At 38.3% G+C, this 16,430-nt stretch overlaps 1 protein-coding gene across 4 annotated transcripts; it reads right to left on the bottom strand.

Moving 5' to 3' along the window:
* Positions 1–9,043: 9,043 nt before the first annotated feature.
* LOC118485531 (putative disease resistance RPP13-like protein 1) lies at positions 9,044–16,223 on the bottom strand. Of its 4 annotated transcripts, none has more exons than XM_035981734.1 (8): positions 12,268–16,223; positions 12,004–12,107; positions 11,541–11,619; positions 11,224–11,398; positions 11,063–11,127; positions 10,727–10,804; positions 9,689–10,075; positions 9,044–9,510 (listed from the first exon to the last, which is right to left on the bottom strand). In XM_035981734.1, the coding sequence occupies exons 1-2, from the start codon at positions 16,053–16,055 to the stop codon at positions 12,068–12,070; spliced, it is 3,828 nt and encodes a 1,275-aa protein (XP_035837627.1). In that variant the 5' UTR covers positions 16,056–16,223; the 3' UTR covers positions 9,044–9,510; positions 9,689–10,075; positions 10,727–10,804; positions 11,063–11,127; positions 11,224–11,398; positions 11,541–11,619; positions 12,004–12,067. The 4 variants fall into 4 exon arrangements, with proteins under 4 accessions (XP_035837627.1, XP_035837624.1, XP_035837625.1 ...); XM_035981731.1 differs by having other exon boundaries at positions 11,541–11,703; positions 12,268–16,222; XM_035981732.1 differs by having other exon boundaries at positions 9,044–9,453; positions 11,541–11,703; positions 12,268–16,222.
* Between the last annotated feature and the right edge of the window lie 207 nt (positions 16,224–16,430).

Here is a 16,430-nt window from a genome sequence, read left to right as displayed (position 1 = left end):
TCCTTAATATTATTATAATTATAACTACTATTAAACAACCTCCCCTCACACGCACGTTACGGTGGGGGCGTAAGACCATACCAAACAGAAACAATGCCACACTATCGCTTGCGACCAACAACATTGAAGTTGTGGTGTATTAATGCGAATAAATTAGACCAACAACAACATTCGTTTTCTTGAAGATTTGCTTAAATTTATGCTTACACAAATCTTTGTGGTCCAATTTTTAATTGATATGAATATATTGTGTCTATGTATGTTTAGAATATTTTGGAGAAATAGGTGCTTGAGCACTAGATGGGTGTGGACTTTCTAAGTGAAAATAGGTAAGTCACCAATGCTGGGTAAGTCACCAATTCAATCAGCAGCTTTCATGTAAACATTCATGGGCTCCTGCAACACTTCCCCAAACCCAAACCCAAACCCAAACCCAAACCCAAAGCATACCCCAAACCCAAAACGAAGGAGTTCCCATCATTACTCATTTATTAATTTTCTATTTTTTTATAATTAATTTCTAAATTTATAAAATTAAAAACCATTAAAAATGTAAGAAAAGCCAGTTCATTAAATTAAAAATCGCTCCGTTTGTTGTATTGCCATTTGCAACGCTTTGCCGGTTAAGTGGTTGTGCAGTTTCGAGTAGAATGCAAAGTCGTTTTCCCATTGTCTATCACGCGTAATCTTGGTAACTTCCCAGTTCTCTTGCATACGTTGAGCCCCGAGGTCGTGTATGTCTTGAAGACGTTGGTTCATCTCCGAAAAGGCATTAGTTAAGTTGGATTCCACAGATGATGACTTCGGCCTCCTCGATCTTGCACAGCTTCTTCTACCGAGTGGTCGTGCTAGCTCTTCCGTTGGCTCATCTTCCCCTTCCTCCCAGTGAATAACGGATCACCATCGTTTAAGTCGTGTTTTGAGCGTCGGACGTTGGAGTTTCGGGTTCAACCGACTCAGTAGTTTTCGATCTCTTTGACGGTCTTTTATTTGCCGATTGGCCCGAAGAAGTTCCTTCTGTGGTAGGGACGTTGGCCCATTTGGCGCTATTACGAAGAATTTGCCAACACTTAAAGTATGGGAAATTAACTTGAGCGGCTTGATATTCTATGAAGGCGGCCCGCATAATGTCCTCGTCGTTATGGCCACTTTTCCATCCGTTTGTAACCCGTTGGTAAACTGATTGAAAATTTATGCACTTTTTGTTGATACCGGTCCACTTGCCCGATATTGAATCCGGTAGCCGGTAGTTCCTCCTACCCATGAGCCCGAAAAATAGTTCTTGGATTCGTTTCCAAAAACGTTTTTATTTTGGTTGTTTGCTAAAAAATACAAAAAATTAATACCAAACCCTTCAAAAAGTTTTAAAAAATATTACATATTTCGGGATCCTCCGACACGTCAAGCCAAGCTCGTGTTAACGCGTACTTCTCTTTATCATCCCATGGTTGCACGTTTTTTTTGTTCAGGTCTCGGTTTTCTTTTTATGGTTGCGTGTGGTTTTGATTTTTTGCGCCTCCTCTACTACCGGTTGCGGCTCCATTTGTGTATCTGGGACGAAGTCAGGCTCGCGTAGTGGCGAGCCGAAGGCTTGAGACTATCCGATTCCTTCTATGTTGTGATTCAGGTTCCAACCGTATAGATTTAGGTCCCATGAGAGGGGTTGGTTCAATATGTTTATGAAGCCGGTTTGATTTTCACTATACTCGACAAAACCGGATCCGTAGGGGGTGGGTCGAGTGGGAACCAGTGGCGGACCCATGAATTTTTTCTTGGGGGTGCAGAATATTTTCAAAGATTTTAAGTCCATAGCTGTATAAAAATATCGGTTCATAGCGGGTCGGGTCAGATCATGTAAGACAAAAGAACATCAAATTAAAATTTATAAATCATCAAAAACACGTCAAACGTCATTACAAATTACAAACGTATTTAAAATTGTGCCCTACAGGTTTTTTAATATATCCAAAATATAATCTAAAGATACTAAACACGCCATAATTTCATTACATTCTTACTCATTGTTCCCAACACATATAATTCGCTCCATAAGTTCATAAAACAACACTAAACACTTAAACAAAATGAACAATCATGTTCAACCATAGCCCATAACTTTCAGTTATATTTTTAAACATTCAAGCCCTAATATTAAATGTTGATTACTTGTAACTAATCATTTAAACAAAAAAGCTATAAGTAAAACAACAAAATCATTTAACTACAAGTCTAGAACAACAAAAAAATAAAAATAAAAATATAAAAAGATTAAACCCTTACACATCTATATTTTATCCTAATCATCATATAAAACAAAATAATAAATAAATAAACCAACCATACTAGTTCTATCTTGGAATTCTGACGTAATATGGGTCGGTCCAACCGGAATTTTGGTTTTTCCAGTAAAAAAAAGCCATCAGGTCGTGAGAGTGGCGTCAAGTCGCTGGGAGTTTTTTTGCGGGCGGGATTTGGAAATGGAATGGGTGGATGGGTTTGGGTTATTGTATTTAGTTCAAATTTCTTTAGATTGAGTTTGGGCTTGTGTTAATAAAAATTAATTGCAGATTAGGGTTTGATTGGATTAAATAATTAAGTGAATAAGTGGTTAATAATTTTTTTTTCTATGTGGGTGGTTAAAAGTTTTCAAGGGGTGCGGTAATTTCCGGCGAAAAATAACACTAAAAAATATTTTTTCATTGGGTGCGCCCGCCCACCCTTGGCTTAGGGTGGGTACGCCCCTGGTGGGAACCGGAGAAACGGGTTGGCTAGGATTGGTCGTTTGGTTCGTGTCCGCACTAGAACGCGGAGGAACAAAACCGCGGTTTATAGGGATACATGGTATAAAAACCTAGATTTTTATAAAATAAAGAGAGAGTGAATGGTGGTAGAGTGTGTAGGTTTTAAAAATGAGTTGAAAAGGTGAATATATATATAGAAATGTAAAATATATTAATTTTTTATTTTTTTTTTAAGTTGATGACCGTTCAACGGACAGATAATTTGAAATTCCCAAAATTTGCGCGTTATAATTGTCACCGGATTTGGAGTTTTCTCACCCATAGCACCGGCAGTAGTGGTGTACTGGTGTGGCCAGGCGCTATGGGACGCCATGGGAGTCAACCGCGCGATGTACATGTACCGCTCCACTATGGTGGGTCTTAGTGTCTTAACATAGCTGTTGCAAGGTAACAAAAGATAGTTATGGGTTTCATATCACCATAAAAGGCTCATCTAAATCCGGCCCAAATGCTATTGTTCTCAAGCTAGGGATATGGGCCCATCTAAAAAAATTGTATGCTATTTGGGCTTTTGAATCCATCTGATTATGATTATCTGAACCAGGCCTGCGTCTGATTAGTCCAAGAATCCCAACGTTCATAGCCATCAAAGATTCCAAGGCCAGTAACATAGCCTGAGTTTAGGAATTTTGATGTTTCCATCTAAAATTTGAATGATTTTATGATATTTATCTCTATATGCTTTTGTTTAATATGCAATTTATTTGGGAACACAAATGCTTAAACTGAATATTCTTGATGAAATTTGATTTTACACATCAAATTTATGGAGTTTTGCTGATTTAATTTGGCCGTGCACACCAAATTAGTGAGCTTTGTTGATAAAGTTTTATGAAATATATATTTATATCTAGTTGCACGTCCATATTTTAGCTGTGTGCATGGATATTTGTTGTTTCAACTTTCAATGGTGCAAGATGAACTATTTGCTAATATATTCATTTGTTTTGGTGATGGGTCTTATTTGCTATCACCAGGTTCATTTATCCTCCTACAAAGCTTTTAGAGTAAAATGCACGGATAGTCCCTGTGGTTTGATGAAATTTCACCTTTAGTCCCCAACTTTTCAAAATTACACTCTTAGTCCTTGTGGTTTGACAAGTTGTTACTCAGATAGTCCCCAAAGCCGATGGAGGTTAGTTTTTCTGGTTAAGTGGGTGTGAAATGATATCCGAGTAACAACTTGTCAAACCACAGGGACTATCCGAGTAATAACATGTCAAACCACAGGGACTATCCGAGTAACCTTCATCCGCTTTGGGGACTATCCGAGTAACAACTTGTCAAACCACAGGGACTAAAAGTGTAATTTTGAAAAGTTGGGGACTAAAGGTGAAATTTCACCAAACCACAGGGACTATCCGTGCATTTTACTCAAACTCTTATCTAGAATAAAAAAATAAATAGAGATGAAACAACCGTACAACTAGAAACAGTTGCTAAGGTAAGATGGCCAGGTTAGGTAACAGGTCACAACGGGTTTAAGCCCAATTGTATCCAGGAACTTTCTTACCGGTTAAAACATAACAAAAGATTAAGGTTTGTCCTTTTCTAGTGCATTATACAAGAATACAACAGATTAAAGTTTGTCCAAGTCCAAGAATGTGGCGTGTTGAGACGTTTATGTCCGTTACTTATCCCCAGTGTAACTCCGAACGTCATAATTTCAATGGTATGAACCCTTTTCATTGATTGCAATATTTCTCAGTGATGACAAAGAAGAGGAAACGGAAATAAATACAAAGGAGCAGGAGCTATACTAGGAAGTAAATAAATAAATGGCTAATAAAAAGGCAAATAGAAAGGAATGATTGGGAGCTAAATAAGACGAGAATATCTCGTATTTATTCAATATTCCCCCTCAAGTTGGAGCGTGTAAGTCTTTCATGCCCAACTTGCCGAGTAAAAATTTGAGTTGTTGTGTTCCTAGTCCCTTGGTGAGGAGGTCTGCAATCTGCATTTTAGTGTCAATGGGCTTTGGTTGAATTTCTCTTGAGTCAACTCTTTCACGAACGAAGTAGCAGTCCATTTCCACGTGTTTAGTTCTTTCGTGAAAGACAGGATTGTTGGCGATATGTCTGGCTGCTTGGTTATCACAAAACAAGGGGGTCGGTCCGTTTGAAGTAATGTCTAGTTCACTCAGAATCCATCTTAGCCACAAAACTTCACTAACAGCGGAAGCCATTGATCGGTATTCTGCTTCAGCGGAAGAGCGTGAAACTACAGATTGTTTCTTGGTTTTCCAAGAGATTGGTGCCCCTCCAAGTAAAACAAGGTATCCCGTTCGTGACTTTCTGGTAAAGGGGCATCCAAGCCAGTCAGAGTCGCTGTAGGCAGTGAGAGCACAACCTCCTTCTCGAGGAAGAAGCACCCCTTGTCCTGGTGTACCCTTTAGGTATCGCAAAACCCTATGTACCGCATCAAGATGGTTTTGTCTTGGATCAGCAACAAACTGACTCAAGACATTAACAGAGTAAGCAATGTCCGGTCTAGTGGCCTGTAGGTAGAGAAGTCTGCCCACTATACGTCTGTATTGGCTTGCATCAACTTTGGGTGCTTGACTATCTTTGTCTAGTTTTAGGTTTTGCTCTATTGGAAAAGAGCTCGGTCTGCACCCTTGTAGGCCACAATCTTCCAAGATATCCAAGGTGTATTTTCTTTGACTTAGAACTAGACCTTCGGAAGTGCGTGCTACTTCAATTCCAAGGAAATACTTCAAGCTTCCCAAATCCTTAATGCTAAATTGCTTGTGGAGGTTTTCTTTAGTATCATGGATCTTTGAAGGATCATTGCCGACTATAATTACGTCATCCACATAGATAAGCGCTGCCACAAATACGTCATTTTGTTTATAAATAAAGAGAGAGTGATCTGCTTTGGATTGCTTGAAACCAAGACCGAGGAGAAAAGTCGTGAACTTGTGGTACCAATTACGGGAGGCTTGCTTCAAACCGTAGAGGGATTTCCTCAGCCTACATACTTTCGTCTCACCCTCTTTGGAGAACCCCTGTGGGATTTTCATATATACTTCTTCATGCAGGTCTCCATGTAGAAACGCGTTATTGACGTCGAGTTGGTGAATCGCCCAATTCCTTTTTACGGCAACAGCAAGGAGTGTCCTTACCGTGACTATCTTGGCAACCGGTGCAAAAGTGTCATGGTAGTCTACTCCTTCCATTTGCGTAAAGCCTTTAGCAACGAGACGTGCCTTGTATCGCTCGACTTCTCCATTTGGCTTATATTTGATTTTGTAAACCCATTTCGAGTCAATGGCACGTTTTCCTTCGGGTAGATTTTCAAGAGTCCACGTCCCATTTTCTTCGAGGGCCCGAATCTCTTTTACCATGGCCTCCTTCCATTTTTCATCCTGCACAGCTTGGTTAAAGTTTCTCGGCTCATCATTGGAACTGATGGCTGCTAAGAACGCTTTATGATTTTTAGAAAATTTGTTATAAGAAACAAAATTAGAAAGAGGGTGTACCGTCGAGGAACCTTGAGGTGGTGCGGGATTGGCGTGGTCAACCGATGGAGGGAGATTAATGTCGTAATCGGTTAGTCGGGCAGGTTGCACTTTGTTTCGTCTTGGCCTAGTTGGTTCAGCGATTGGATCTGGGCCTACATTATTCTGGTTTATGGGCTCATTTTCATAAATTTCTTCATTTTGTGCCACTGTTACATTATCGGTTGTCAACCCATGTTCTTCTAGTTGTGATGAGTGGCCTAGGATTGGAATTTCATCATGGGCTGCCACTTCCTCATTTGGCCCAATTTCATTTGTGACTTTTCTAGGACTTTCATCATCACAGAAAGGTAATTCAAAAGCATCTGGTTCATCCTTTTCTTGTTCAAGGTTATTGAAAGGGAATTTTTCTTCATGGAATCTCACATCTCTAGAGACTATGATTTTCCCTGTTTCAATATCTAGGATTTTATAACCCTTGGTTCCTTGTAAGTATCCCAAAAACACGCCGGGCTTCCCCCTCATTTCCAACTTGTCGCCTCTTGTATCGGTATTCCAATGATATGTTAAACAACCAAAAACCTTCATAAATTCATAATCGGGCCTTTGATTGTTTAGTAACTCAAAAGGTGTTTTGTCATTAGTAACTTTGGACGGAAGTCGATTAATGATGTAGGCTGCCGTCAAAACACATTCACCCCAATATCTTTTGGGTAAATTGGCTTCAAAACGAAGAGCTCGAGCAATTTCGAGTAGGTGTCGATGCTTTCGTTCCACAACCCCGTTTTGCTGGGGGGTGTGTGGACAAGTGGTTTCAAGCAAAATCCCATTTTCTTTGTAAAAATGTAACATGTCGTTTGAAATGAACTCTCCTCCGTTGTCACACCGTATCTTCTTAATTTCTTTACCAAACTGTGTTTTAACCATTTTGTGGAAAAATTTTAAGGAGTTACTTGCTTCGTGTTTAAATTTCAACAAAAATAGCCATACACTTCTACTAAAATCGTCCACAATGGTCAAAAAATATCTCGCCCCGGAAGAAGAAGGCACACGATATCTTCCCCAAATGTCACAATGTACCAAATCAAAACATTCACTCGATTTTGTGGTACTAATTTGAAATGGTTTTCTAGTGAGTTTGGCTTTGGAACAAGAGTCACAAATCTTATTAAAAGAAACATTTCTAAGAAAATCGATCCCATTGAGTTTCTCATCAGAAGCATGCCCTAACCTTTTATGCCACGTATTACCAGTCGTCAACATAGCTTTTCTCCCATTATTCATCATCTCCATTCGGTATAGACCGCCTCTCCGTTTACCCGCACCAATCAAGCTCCTCGAGTGAAGTTTCTGCATGATAAAAAATTGCGGGAAAAAGGTTACGGAGCATTGTAGATTCTCAGTTAAACGACTAACCGATAAAAGATTACAATTAAAATCAGGGACATAGAGAACGTCCTTTAACTCGAGACCTCCCCTTAGAGCACAATCGCCTCTCCCTTTTACAGGGATGGCGTCTCCATTAGGAATAGTGACGGGCTCTTCGCCACTTTCTGTTTTATTTTTTAGAGTTTTGATTTCATGGGTAATGTGCTCGGTCGCTCCCGAGTCAACTATCCAATCGTTATTGTGGTTGCTATTACCTGCCATGTTGGCCGTACGTGGTGTACTATCCATGGTGCTATTTTCATCATCAGCAAGGTGTTTTAAAAGAACTTGGTATTGGTCTTTGGTCAAACCTGGTATAGGACATGGATCTGTCCCGACACAAGCCGCCTTCGGTTTAGCCTCCTCACGCTTCCCTTTGTTTCCTGGCCACCAATCCGGGTACCCAATCCTTTTGAAGCAACCATTTCTGTTATGTCCATCCCTATCACAGAAGTCACAATGTTCAATCACCTCTCCACGTTTAGACTCTTTTGATCCCGTTTTATCACGTCGGTGGCTCACATCACGTCTGCCCGGTACATGAGCCTTAAGAGCAATTGTCTCAGTCCCGGATCTCCTTTCTGTAGTTATAAGTCTTTGCCGCTCGTCTTCGGCTACGAGATGGTATGCACTACCCAAGTTTGGTGTGGGTTTTAAGGCTAGAATCTGGGTTTTAATGACTGAGAATTCATTGTCCAACCCCATAAGGAATTGGTACAATTTTTCTTTCTCAATGTGTTCAGTCAGCCTCTTCCCCACCTCACATGTACAACCATTACAGGTGCATCGTGGCGTTGGTTGAACGGAATGGATTTCATCCCAGAGGCTACGAAGTCTCGTGTAATAGGAAGAGACCGAAGTCCCGTCCTGTTTCACGGTTGTGAGGGTCTGCTTCAATTCATACGCCCTCGGGGCGCTTTCTTTTCCAAATCTCTCGTGTAGATCGGACCATATTTCGGAACTGGTATGAGCGTATTTCACGCTGTTTCGGATGTCTTTTTCCATTGCGGTCGTCAACCATCCCTTTACCATAGCATCTGCACGCATCCATGCCATGTAGGTGGGAGATGCTTTGTCTGGTTTCTTTATAGTGCCGTCAACGAGTCCGACTTTATTCTTGGCGAAAAGGAAATTAAGCATTTCCTGTGACCAATCAACATAATTGTTGTCGGTAAGATTGTCGTTGACGTGTATCTGCTTCGGATAATCGGATGGATGGACGTAGAGGGGTGAACTCGTATCCACAGCGCCATCATTCTTCGTACTGTTTTCTGCTTCTTTATTGCCAGCCATTCTTGATGAGGGTGGCGATGAATAGGTTAAGAATTTTGTTACAACCGCTCTGATACCATCATAATTTCAATGGTATGAACCCTTTTCATTGATTGCAATATTTCTCAGTGATGACAAAGAAGAGGAAACGGAAATAAATACAAAGGAGCAGGAGCTATACTAGGAAGTAAATAAATAAATGGCTAATAAAAAGGCAAATAGAAAGGAATGATTGGGAGCTAAATAAGACGAGAATATCTCGTATTTATTCAATAGAACGTGATCATGAAAGTTATGCCCTTTCTAGTTTGAACCATTTTGTAGCCCACTTCCGTGCGTCTAGTTTCTCCAAATACGAGAATGCTAAATCATGGATCAGCTCCATATCACCATCAATGTAAAGATTATGCATCATTGTGTACTTGCAATGTTGTTTTCATTGTTCAGCTTGAAAATGTAGCAACTTAACATAACGGAAGCAAAGATCTTCATCTGCCAAATTATGCACAAATTCCAGCCCAAATAAGTTCTTTGTTTTGCTTGTGTTTTCTACATCAAAATAGTAAATCATGTCAAAACTGACTTATGTTAATCTAGATACTTTTGCTTTGGTCAAATGACATAACTTGAAAGTTGACTCTTAAACAAGACCACAAAAAATTTACAAATAAAGGGTTCAGTTACATGAAGGAAAAGGAAATGGTTGATATGGGTTTACTGTACTAACCTGAAAAGCTTGGAACTTAAAAGAGCTTTGTGGATGAAAGCAACAATTTGATGAAACCATATTTTTGGTAAGCTACAATCTTAACTTTATCCTTCATATTTGCATAAGGCTGAAAAGCTACATATATCCCATTGCTTCACATCATATAATATGCTTCCCGTATCCTGCTCCTCCCGATGATTTTGAGTCGGTCCCGAATTGGACAGGATGGTGTTCCCGATCTCCCGTTGTTGTCCTTCCTCGCTCCTCTTTGTTTTCTTCTTTGCTTCTCTCCCGAACCTCCCCAAATCGTCCCATAAATTATAATGTTTAGTATCTTCTCTCTCAAGTATTTTGAATGTGTGTTGTTGATTTGCAGAAACCTTGAGAGAATGTGTTCCTCTTCAACTGCAATTTTTAAAATTCAAAGGTCACATAATACACTTTTGACATTAGTTCAAATTAACAAGAATTTTACATATTAATCAACTTTTGTCATTCAAAACATTAAACAATAGTAATCAGTTTTGAGTGACTTTTTTTTTGGAAAGAAAAAAAATATTAGGAGAGGAACCTTATTTATATTTTGTCCCAAAGTTTACAATAAGATAGACAACCATACACTTGGGTAAAAAATTCTAATGAAAATGCATAATAATACCTTCTAATCGCTCTAATTATAAAAGTTTAGACTACTATTATCAATAGTATTTTTTTTCTTTTGTAAACATACTTAAAACAATAATTAGCAAAATAAGGTTATAAGAAAATTAAAATGTTTGCGCGACAATCCAACACTCCAACCTGACCTGATCCGTTTCAACCCTATTAAAATGTTATAACCATTTTTATAACCAAGACATGTTTTGACCCGTTACCCAACACACACACATTTCTGCAACCATATATTCGGTTAGGAGGGACCCATCACCCAAAATATCAGGAACCCAAGTGAAATTTTAGTAATCAATTAAAGTTATATATAAAACGTAGAAGTAACAAGTTTCATATATCAAATCACTGAGCAAACTCAATGTTAGCTGGGTCAGATGTATAAACCTTGTTGCAGTGTGGCAAGTTCAGTCATGTAATCATCATGCACCCTGTGGACATGGGCGACTCAACCTTTTCAGGGACCTAAAGCAGAGTAAAAATCAGAGACCCTTTTCTAAAAGAAGAAAATTTTTGCTTATGATACTAACAAAACAAAATTTGATTATATTTTTAGTACAACTTTATGTGGGGCATTGTTTTAGCTGCTACTACTCATAGTCTCATAAGGTTATTAAATGTATCAAATTTGGTTACATTTATTAATACAAGATCGAACACGTGAAACTAAAAATTATATTAAAAAATGTTAATGAAGGTGTCTAGATGTATAATGTGAAGTACCAAATGAAATGGGGTCCAAGTAACTGCCTTCCGTTCATCTTCTTTTTGAATTTGAAAAGATCTTCCTATACACAAATGCCAAATTATGAATCATTGCTTTTAGCAAGAAAATCATTTGATAACTGGTCAAAATTAGTTCATTTCAATGAACTTGTGATTACCAGTCGTGTTGGGGTTGAGATCAGTAAGAGCAGCAATTTGGAAACTTTATTCAGACCTATGTAGCACGGGTAATATTAGCAACGCTTTTTCTTGATGGTTTGGCAGTGCTAACAAAGACATTAGAAGATAATCCAGTGAGCTTGTTTTCCGTTGCTTGTGGAAGATTACTTATAACTGCACAATAGGAAGAACATTAGATTAAGGCCCTCTATTTCCTTAGAACCGCAAGAACAGAATGACAAAATCAAGCCTTCCACCTTTGATTATAGATTTTGAACACATAAAGAAGAACATATTCACATAATAATATACTCACAGTGGATTTGGATATTCAAACAGAGGCCAAATAGTTCGTCGCATCTTCGTCTTTAATATTCCAATACCCCCCAATTAAACTAAAGAAAAAGACGTTAGAATTGGCTATGTGTAATTTTATTAGCTTGATTTTAGAATTAGCCTGTCGAAGTTAAACAAGGTTCCTGCATATGCAATGGTATAATTTAGTTAATGATATGAAATGATTATTTAAAATAGAGCAGCTAAAGATATGACTATACACAACAATGCAGAATGTTTATGTGCAAGATGCACGCCATACATTGTTTGTTTTTACTAATTCTAGGAATTTAAATTATAATAATGTATCTTATTTTATCAGGCGAAAAACCCAACTCTGATCTAATTTGCTAAACAGAGTTGTTAGCAGTGTTTTGAGTAACATAAGTAGAGTTACACGGGATCATAAATATAAAACAAATTTTAAGGAAGTGAGTAGTTACATATGTACTTCAGGTGTTAAACCACATGCTATCTTTCTTCTTTCGGCTCAATTAATCTTCATGACTATCTTGCAACATATTCAGCGATTTCTTTGATATCTTTGCTGTAGAAAAAAAGAAGTAATCATTATAAATATAATTTAAAGGTAATATCTTTGATATCTTTGCTGTGTTTAGATAATATGTAACCTTTGTTGTTTGAAAGAAAGCAAATTAAAGTATCAAAACTAAAACAAATCGAAAATGTATTTGACAAACAAGTACCTGTGGTTTATTTCGATGCAGGGGATATGAGAGATGCGGGGCCAGTAGTGGGAGCCTTTTCCATTACACCTTAATGAAAGAGATGGGCATAAAGCAATTCTCAAGCTCAAAAGGGAAGGCAACAATGTCACTGGCAGATGTTTCATATGGAAGCATTTTTCAATACTGAGATGTTGAAGGGAGGAGAGGTGTTCGAGTCCCGTTGAAAGTGATTCCAGTTTAAAAAACATTTCTATATTCAGAGAAGTAAGAGATGACGGAAGAAGATGGGACAAATGACGAAAATCACTCACATGGAGATCATGACTTAAAGTTAGGTCAACGAGAGAAGATGGAAAATTTGGAGGACCCCATTCTGAGATTTGCTCTTTCACTCCCCCTATGGAAAGGGAAACTAAATTGGGAGGCCAAAACCCTCCATCAAAGGATAAACAAAAACTTGGACATTTTGTGATCATAAGGTGTCTTAATGAAGTGAGATTCGATAGTTGAAATGACTCAATACTCGGACAATTTGATAAACAGAGAAGGGTGAGGTGATTGAAGTTACTAAATTGAGTTATTGATTTCAGATCTGTCCACTTATTTATAAACAAGACTTCAAGCATTTGCATGTTTGTGTTGTTGATCCCTTCGGTTAGTTTTTTACAATCATTTATCATAAGTGACTTGAGCTTTTGCCCCCCTCCTATTTCTCTTGGGAAGGAGACAAGTGTAAGTGTACTACATCCTTGTATACTAAAATACTCGACGCTATTTGGACAATAACAATGCTTCATACTCTCGCAATACAAGATCGCCAAATGACTGAGAGATAATAAAAGGGTGCTCTCAACATTATCCTCCTCTTTCTCTCCTAAACTCACCAGATTTTTACATCTACGTAAATCCAATACCTTTAAGTTTAAAAGGACCTTATTTGTCTCTTCTGAATCCCACAAGTATCTTATTTCATCACAATGCCATATGTATAATTCTTCAACTGCCTTAAGATACATTATAACACCTCTCCAAGCTTCATTTGTAAGCCCTACAATACATACTATTCGTAACTCATTGACTAATGAAGCTGCTTGAACGAGACTTCTCAACGCATTAACACCACATCGGTTTATACGTAAAACCCTTACCGAAGGTAGTGCTTTCAATGAAATGTCAATCAAATTGGGACACTTGTTTATATGAAGCTCTTGAAGGCATGGAAACACTGCATCCAAGTTATTAGTTGACCATACCTTCCATTCACTCATATTTTGAAATTTTAGAATTTCAAGTGAAGGGAAGGAAACAACAGTTGTAGTCCCAATTAACTCCGAACCTATGACTTTAACCTCATCCATGCCTTCAATAAACAACTCCTTAAGTGAAGGTAGCTGCCCAAATGGCGGAAGAGATGTGCATTTGCTACAACCATGTATGGAAACATTAACCAACTTATGAAAAGATGGATCACCAACCCAATTTGAAAGCTCTGTTCCTCCATATGACACAATTGCAAGCTCTTTCAACCTATCTCTACTAGGCTCGAGCATATTGAGAACCTCCTTTTCAATTGGACCACTTCGTGAACCATCAGACCCATCAATCCATTTCAGCTCTAATTTAGTAATCTCTTTTAGAGATAAGTTCACTTCCCGTGCTTGCATTACACTTTGCACTCTCTGCAATCCCTCAATAGAAACCATCCCATGGAGATTCTTAAATCCCTTAAGGTCGGTTATTGCAAAACCATCTTCTCCTCCAATGATGATCTTGTTGAGAGTATACAGACTTTTCAACTCACCAATCCCCAAGGGCATCTTTTTCAAAAGCGGGGTATCCCTTATGTCCAAATGTCGCAACTTTTTAAGCTTTATGAAGCTTTTAGGCAACTTAGTCAAACTTTCACAACCAAAAACAATCAAAGTTTGTAGATGATAAAGATTGCCAACATTCTTTGGTAACTCGGTGATTTTAGTTTGAGATAAATTAAGATACCGCAAGTGCTTCAAATTACCAATAAACTCTGGTAACTCACTTATCTCAAAACAACTCAAAGAAAGAACCCTTAACAATGTTAACTTAGGAAGTAAGTCAACCAAAATCTTATTGGACAAGTAATATGATTCCGAACTTTCATCCACCCCAACAGATACCGCTAACAATGTTCTCAAGCTTCTTGCTCTTTTAAATGCCTCAAACTTTTGGTGGCCTACATATTCCTCGCGAGTAAATGACATATGGCGATGCTTTTCCAAAGCTTCTGCATCTGTCGTCATATGATTTTCAAACCTTAGAAAAAGTTCTCCAGCAACAAAGGTGGACAAGTCGTTCATTAGGTCATGCATCATAAATAATGATTCATCATTAGGTGCATGTTGAAAAAATGACCTTGATAATAAAACTTCAAAATATTCATGGCCCAAGCGTTCTGGTGACTTGGCTGCATTGGATTGGTTAAAAAATCCTTCTGCCATCCACATTAAGACCAAGTTCTCTTCATCAAACAAAAAGCCCTTAGGGAACAAGGAGCAATATGCAAACAACTGCTTTAAATTTGATGAAAGATCATGGTAGCTAAGCCTTAGAGCTGGTACAATCTTATCACTATTTTCTAAATTCCAAATCTCACTATTGAATACGTCTTCCCAGTCTTCTTCATTTGTTCTTGCCTTCAATAGCGTTCCAATTGCCTTCAAAGCCAAAGGCAAACCGGCACACTTTTTCACAATAGCTTCACCAAGTGGTTTAAGTGTTGTGTGTGAGTCGAAGTTCTGCACACCTAATGCATGTAGAGCAAATAAAGATAAAGCATCTTCATGCGACAAAGTCTTGAGAGAATCTAGATGATTAAAACCTAGCTTTATGAGCAACTCTTCTTTACGAGTTGTCATGATTATCCTACTTCCATGAGCACATGAATGAAATGAGCGCACCAGCTTTTCCCAATCATCATCGTTTTCATGCCACACGTCATCGAGTACTAGTAGGAATCGCTTGTCCTGAAGTTGCTTTATAAGATCCATTTGAAGTTGATTCAAATCTTCAAATTCCTTCCTTTCCCCGGACACGGCTTGAAAAATGATTTTACTTATCTTAAAGATATCAAAATCATCAGAAACACAAACCCATGCCTTAAGATTAAAGTGACCCTTCACCTGTGGATCATTATACAAAACTCTAGCTAGAGTGGTCTTACCAACCCCACCCATACCAACTATGGGTAAGACGCTAAAGTTTTCCTTAGATGACCCATCATCCCCTAACAACTTGTTCAGCAATTTCTCTATCTCACTTTCTCTTCCAACAACACTAGACCCATCTGGCAAAGAAGTTTCGTTGCCTCTACTAGTACTTTTTGGCTTTTCATCTTTCACAATCAAACCTAGATCAGACTTATGTTTTTCTAGTTGTTGTAACTTGATGGTAATACTATCTATCTTGGAAGACAACCTATGACTTAGTGAGAAATTTGTGCAGCAAGTTGGGATGAGCTTTCTTACCTTGCTGGTGGATGCTCCTGATTCCTGAGTCAGCTCACGGTGCATAGCTTCGGTAGCCACATCGTCGAGTACGTCATCAATATCATAAGCCAAATGTTGGAGACTATTAAGCCATAGTCCAACAGATTCATGAGTAACTTCCTTGTTAGAAGCATCATTAAGCAGAGCTTTAATGTTGGACAACGTGGTCTTCAATTCGTTGAGCTCGGAATGAATCTTCTGAGAGCGAGCATACTTCTTGAAGGCTTCATCGGTTAGCTTCTCAAAAATGACACCAAGGAGGGCAGAAGCAACGGTTTCAGCCATTGTTAACAGTGAAGAAGTGAAATGGAAATGGGAGTAGTTGGTTGTATGAGAGGATAGTAGTTGGTTTGTATGGGTGCACAGAAACAAACCCAACGGATGAAGTCATACTTTTATAGTCGTATGAAGTAACAATGGTCTGATGAGAGGATAGGAGTTAAGATAAGATATGAGTAGACATCCATTATTATTTGGCATCCATTATTATTTGGCATATTCTACAAGTGGTGATTTAAATATGAGTGCACAGAAACAACCGCTAGCTATAGTCTTTCCAAACAATTGTCTTGGTCAAAATATGCATGCTTTTAAATTCATTCTTTATGTTGAGTTCTGCAGTTTTTACGGTCAACATTTCTTTCTTTTTTTAACATTATT

This window comes from Helianthus annuus, chromosome 13 (assembly GCF_002127325.2).
Source record: "Helianthus annuus cultivar XRQ/B chromosome 13, HanXRQr2.0-SUNRISE, whole genome shotgun sequence".
In the NCBI taxonomy this organism is placed as follows: Eukaryota; Viridiplantae; Streptophyta; class Magnoliopsida; order Asterales; family Asteraceae; genus Helianthus; species Helianthus annuus.
This window is presented reverse-complemented; position numbering and strand designations above follow the sequence as displayed.